The sequence below is a fragment of the Panthera tigris genome, chromosome E3 (genome assembly GCF_018350195.1).
Source record: "Panthera tigris isolate Pti1 chromosome E3, P.tigris_Pti1_mat1.1, whole genome shotgun sequence".
NCBI lineage: Eukaryota > Metazoa > Chordata > Mammalia > Carnivora > Felidae > Panthera > Panthera tigris.
The window spans coordinates 16809636-16816206 of record NC_056675.1 but is presented as its reverse complement, the minus strand read 5'-3'; the positions used below and the strand labels follow the sequence as shown (position 1 = coordinate 16816206).

General features: G+C 40.8%; 1 protein-coding gene across 1 annotated transcript; it reads right to left on the bottom strand.

Annotated features, from left to right (window-relative positions):
• Positions 1 to 562: 562 nt before the first annotated feature.
• On the bottom strand, positions 563 to 1271 carry LOC102959733 (cytochrome c oxidase subunit 6A2, mitochondrial). Its single transcript, XM_007094181.2, has 3 exons — positions 1142 to 1271; positions 816 to 952; positions 563 to 697 (listed from the first exon to the last, which is right to left on the bottom strand). Exons 1-3 carry the CDS (start codon positions 1212 to 1214, stop codon positions 617 to 619), a joined length of 291 nt encoding a protein of 96 aa, XP_007094243.1. The 5' UTR covers positions 1215 to 1271; the 3' UTR covers positions 563 to 616.
• Between the last annotated feature and the right edge of the window lie 5300 nt (positions 1272 to 6571).

Genomic DNA, 6571 nt, shown 5'->3' with positions numbered 1-6571 from the left:
TATGATTTCCCAAACTAATACAGAAGACTCATTAAGGGTGGTCATAGAGAATAGCTAAAATATTCCAAATCCAAAACTACGTCATGAAGACTCACAGATAGGGCTGTAGTTCCTCTGTTTGAAATCAGGGTTGTTTCCAAAAACCAGAATTCACAAAAGCTGTGAATATATGTCAAGAGACAAGTGGTACTTCAGAGTCTGCAGCCCTTAGTTTCCAGGGACCTCTGAGGAGGGCCCTTATTTAAGTCTTTTAATATCTGAGAATCTCATTTCCTCGTCTGGAGAAGGGGAACCAAAATTATATCTTGTTCCCAGAGTTACTGTGAGGTTAGTGTTATGTGAAAGACCTTTACAGGCTATAGCCCTAATTATCAGTAGGTGAGAGAAAAGGAGGATGGAGATCTCCTACCTAGTCATCAAGGATGTTCCCTGGAGCACCTCCCAAATCATGGCCTTGGGAAGAGCATGTAGACAACAGACTGCACTGTGCGCATGCACCCAGTGGAACTCCTTGTAGGCCCCTCCAGCCGCTATCCTGGTCCCCAGAGAGCCTGCGGACACACAGTTTTCACACCTTTATTGGGGCTGGGGGCATCCACTGGGGCCTCAGGGCCATTCACTGTTCATAGCCGGTGGGCAGAGGGTTGACACGGGGGTTGTGGAAAAGAGTATGGTTGCCGTCTCCCCAGGAGTAGGGCTGTGAATAGACGGAGAGCAGATTGTCAGCGAGGTCCCGGCCAGGGGGTCCCCCAGCACCCCTTGCCCGTCTGAACCATGCTCCCGCTCTGGGGGGCCAAGGCTTCAGGCCAGCATACCTTGGTGCGGATACGGAGGTGGTGGTATGGGATGAACTTGGGGCGTTCACGATGGCCCGCGTGGAGCCAGGAGTTAAGGGTGCAGAGGGCCACACTCGGGAGCGCCAGCACGAAGGTCAGGAGGCGCCAAGTGCTGGCTACAGCAGGGTGGGGGGAAGGCAGAGATGAGAGAGAGGTGGGGAAGGGAGGGCCTCTGAAGGTTACAGTTAAAGGGTGGGTGGGGGGGAGGCGGAGTGGGGGGCGGTCCTCAGAACCGCGGAAGGCCAGACAGGTGGGAGAGGGGTACAGGTATGTAAGCCACAGGGTCAGGCAGCAGCCCCACTCACCTCCTGCCCCTCCATGGTCTTCCTTTGCTGTGCTTGCCAAGCCCCGACTCAGGGACCTCAGAGGCAGAGCCATTGTGGTGAGAGAAGCTGGAAACAGTGAACTGCCCTTTCACTCTCCTTCACCACGGCCTAGATTCCACTCCCTTCTTTTTGGGCCAATCACCTGTTGAGTCTGTAACATGGGTGGCTATTTTTAGGGGGTTTCTATATTTAAAATGAGGCCTTTACTGGCCTGAGGTCCTTCTCTCTAGACATCTGCCATTTGGTGCCTCTTATTTTGATAAGGGGACATTTAAAAACAATATGCCGTTCTTTTTACAGTTGCAGGGAACTATTTCCTTCAATATTCTATTCCCAGTGGGTGTCACACAGCAGGTTTTTAGTATTTGTAGATTGAATAAAGTGACCTTTTGAATCTCAGTTTTTTAATCTGTAAAATGTATAAGAATTTATACCTTAAATGAAGTTTATGAAGTTTAATCAAAGTAACATAGGAATATGCCAGCATAGAGTCTAGCACATAACAGTAGCTCAGTATATGCATTAGTCACAATATTTTACAAAGAATAGAACTCACTCTAACTGGTTTTTAAAAGATAAGCAATTGAGAATCTTAGGTAGCTCACAGTACCTCTGGTATGGCCAGAAAGGCCAACAATCTGTGCAGCCAAAAATAAACCATTCTGTGGGCCAGCTGCAGTGAGACACCACCATAATTTGCACTGCTATACTCCAGATGCCAAAAACTTCACCCATGCTTCCCTGGAAAAACAGATTCTTCCACCCTCACACCCTCTGGAAAGTGGATTTTTCATGAATTTTGCATCCTTGGGTTGGTGTCTTCTCAATCAGAGAAATCATGTGGACCCCAGTTGACAATAGGTCATTGCCTGTACCCTAGCTTCAAGAAAGGCTTGGAAATTGAGTTTGCATTCTGTCTTAAGGAGACAGGAATTATATCTTGAAGAAAATCCCCAAATACAGGAAGAGTATTCAAAAGACACTGGGTGCAGTGCCCGGTGGCTCAGTCAGTTAAGCGTCCGACTTCAGCTTAGGTCATGATCTTGCAGTTTGTGAGTTTGAGCCCTCACTGGGTTCTGTGCTGACAGCTCAGAGCCTGGAGCCTGCTTCAGATTCTGTGTTTCACGCTCTCTGCCCCTCCCCCACTTGTGCTCTGTCTCTCTGTGTCTCTCAAAAATAAATAAAAACATTTAAAAAATTAAGAAAAAGGTAGCCACAGACTTGACAAGTATCTACTGCTAAGTATGTTATTTCAAGCTGAAAAATCTGATTACATGGAGGAAAAAGAAAGCCTGGGTAGACCTGTGTAAGCCCTGTATCAAAGCAGGTCATTAGAAATATACAAGACAGCGGAGTTGATTTCTGCCTGGCTCACTCTTCTGTCCTCAGCACTAGCACAGAACCTGGCATGAAGTAGTTGTTCTAAAAATATGTATTTATTGAATGCTTGAATGATGTTACACTGGTTAACCCTATATAAATGCCTTTGCCAAACTACAATCCTACAGGATATCTCCAGCTTGGATCAGGACTGATGTGATGAACCTAATATGAATGTAATATATAAAATAAAACATGATTTTTTGTATCTAATCTGAATTACAAAAGAAAAATGAAGAAGGTACATTTTTAGGAAGGGGCTCCATACTTGTTCCTCCTGTTGGTTTGAAACTGAACACTAGCTTCTACTTAACTTTCTGAGGCTTTTTTTTTTCCTAAGTAACCTTGTTGAACATTCAAATGGTATATAGTGTTTCTAAATTTTTCCTGAGCCCTCACTGAGCTATAATGGAATTCTTCCTATGACTGCTTTTTCCCATTTGGACTTTGGAATTGCTACTGAGAAGACGGGCCTTATTCCAGTTCAGGTTATTTGGCATTTCCCTCCACATACAGTCTCCTCAGCTTATGATTATGGCTTCTGGAGAAAGCATATGACCAGGGGTACTTTTACTTGAAAACATTCTACGTTATTCTCCCTCCACTCAGGTTTGTTGGTCACTGCCTAACAATTGCCTGAATGTTCCCATCCCTTTGTCTCAGCTTGGAAATTTCCAGGAAGAGTTTTCTTGCTGGTACTTGGTGAATGCCCCTAGAGATGCTACCATCTTCTGCTACTGTCACACTCATGTGATGTACCTATCCAGTACCCAGTTTTCTATTTAGGTAGTCTGTGCTTTCCTAGATTGCCTGCATTGCCTGGGTTAATTCTACGAAATTCTTGTTATTTAGATATATTCTTCCTTCCTTTTCTCCTTCTTATCTCTTCCCTCCTCTAAGCTAGTTATTCTGGTTTTTTGTTTGTTTAAACAGACATATTTAATCCATTCTCTTGAAACATGTTCTACACCTCCTTCTTTACATTCCTTTCTCTTTCTCTGGAATAATCAAGCCATGTAGTTTCTCTATGGGAATAATTTTATCTTCATTTCTTTTTCCTCTCATGTCCTTCTTTATTTTCCTTTCTCTCTCTCTGGATTAAGCCATTTAGTCTCTCTGCCTGGTCAATGTTTATTTTTTCTTTTTCCCTGCCCCTGTCATTTCTCTCTTTGTATGTGCTCTTCCATCAGCACTGCCTCCACCATGTTCTTTACTTGCAGCTGGTGTTTCTGGTTTTTTGACTTTTGGATTTTTGTTTTGTTTGTTTGTTTTATTTGTATTTTTGTGTGTTTTTTTCCTGTTTGTCTGTCTGCTTGTTTTCCTTTCCAGGGCTTTTTCAAAGAACAAATCAAAGCATACATGGTGGAGGGTCCAAAACATCACTGGGAGGAGGGAAATAAAATAACCAAAGTCACAACAACAGAGAGCAAGTAAAATTCTCCAAAAAACACCTTCTGAAGGGCCAGGCCCTGGACAGCGTATGAACCCTCTTTAACATAGCTGTGCTTGCAGATGCAAAGCACATAACAAGCTTTTAAAACTCATAAGGGACAGAAAAGCCAAAGAGATGAAACAGAAGAATTCTTCACAAAAGAAATTCCAGGAAGAAATGACAGCTAATGAATTGATCAAAACAGATATAAGCAATATAACTGAACAAGAATTTAGAATAACAGTCAAGATTAATCACTAGGTTTGAAAAAGGCATAGAAGACAGCAGAGAATCTATTGCTACAGAGATCAAGAAACTAAAAAATAGTCATGATGAATTTAAAAATGCTATAAATGAGGTGCAAAATAAAATGGAGGCAGCCACAGCACAGATTGAAGAGGCAGAGGAGAGAATAGGTGAATTAGAAGATAAAATTATGGAAAAAGAGGAAGCTGAGAAAAAGAGAAAAAAACATCTAGGATTATGAGGGGCAAATTAGAGAACTAAGTGATGAAATCAAATGGAACAATATCTGTATCATAGGGATCCCAGAAGAAGAAGAGAGAGAGAAAGGGGCTGAAAGTGTACCTGAACAAATCATAGCTGAGAACTTCCTCAATCTGGGGAAGGAAAAGGCATTGAAATCCAACAGGCACAGAGAACTCCCTTCAGATGTAACTTGAATTGATCTTCTGCATGACATATCATAGTGAAACTGTAAAAATACAAGGATAAAGACCGAATTCTGAAAGCAGATAGATATAAGTGGGCATACAAGAGTAGACACATAAGGGTAGTAGCAGACCTATCTACTGAAACTTAGCAGGCCAGAAAGGACTGGCAGGAAATCTTCAATGTAATAAACAGAAAAAAAAAATGCTGCCGAGAATCTTTTATCCAGCAAGCCTGTCATTCAGAATAGAAGGAAAGATAAAGGTCTTCCAAAACAAACAAAAACTAAAGGAATTCATCACCACTAACCCATCCCTACAAGATATCCTAAGGGGGACTCTGTGAGTGAAATATTGCAAGGACCACAAAGGACCAGAGACATCACTACAAGCATGAAACCTACACAATGACTCTAAACCCATATGTTTCAATAATAACACTGAATGTAAATGGACTAAATGCTCCAACCAAAAGACATAGGGTATCAGAATGGATAAAAAAACAAGACCCATCTATTTGCTGTATACAAGAGACCCATTTTAGACCTGAGGACACCTTCAGGTTGAAAGTGAGGGGATGGAGAACTATCTCTCATGCTACTAGAAGTCAAAAGAAAGCTGGAGTAGCCATACTTATATCAGACAAACTAGAATTAAATTAAAGGCTCTAACAAGAGATGAAGAAGGGCATTATATGATAATTACAAGGTCTATCCATCAGGAAGAGCTAACAATTATAAATATCTATGCGCCAAATAGGAAGCACCCAGATATATAAAACAATTCATCACAAACATAAGCAATCTTATTGGTAAGAATGTGGTAGTTTCAGGGGACTTTAATACTCCACTTACAACAATGGACAGATAATCTAGACAGAAAAATCAGTAAAGAAACAATGGCCGTGAATGATATACTGGACCAGATGGACTTGACAGATATATTCAGAACTTTTCATCCAAAAGCAGTAGAATACACATTCTTCTCGAGTGTATATGGAACATTCTCCAAGATAGATCACATTCTGGGTCACAAAGCAGCTCTCAATAAATATAAAAGAACTGAGATTATACCATGCACACTTTCAGATCATAGTCCTATGAAAGTTGAAATCAACCACATGAAAAAGATTGGAAAATCTCCAAAAGCATGGAGGTTAAAGAACATTCTACTAAAGATTGAATGGGTCAACCAGGTAATTAGAGAAAAAATTTAAAAATATATTGAAACAAATGAAAATGAAAACACAATTCAAACCCTTTGGGATGCAGCAAAGGCAGTCCTGAGAGGAAAATACATTGCAATCCAGGCCTATCTCAAGAAGCAAGAAAAATCCCAAATACAAACTCTAGCAGCAAACCTAAAGGAAATAGAAGCAGAAGAGCAAAGACACCCCAAACCCAGCATAAGAAGGGAAATAATAAAGATCAGAGCAGAAATAAACAGTAAGGAATCAAAAAACAAAACAAAACAAAACAGAACAGAGGGATGAAACTAAGAGTTGGTTTTTTGAAAAAATAAACAAAATTGATAAACTCCTAGCCAGACTTCTCAAAAGGAAAAGAGAGAGGACCCAAATAGACAAAATCACAATTGAAATGGATTTATTACAACCAATCCCTCAGAAATACAAGCAATTATCAGGGAATACTATGAAAAATTATATGCCAACAAACTGGACAACCTGGAAGAAATGGACAAATTCCTAAACACCCAAACACCAACAAAACTCAAATGGGAAGAAATATAAATTTGAACAGACCCATAAATAGTGAAGAAATTGAATCCATTATCAAAAATCTCCCAACAGATAAGAGTCCTGGCCCAAATGGCTTCCCTGGGGAATTCTATCAGACATTTAAGCAGAGTTAATACCTATCCTTCTCAATCTGTTCCAAAAAATAAAAATGGAAGGAAAACTTCTGG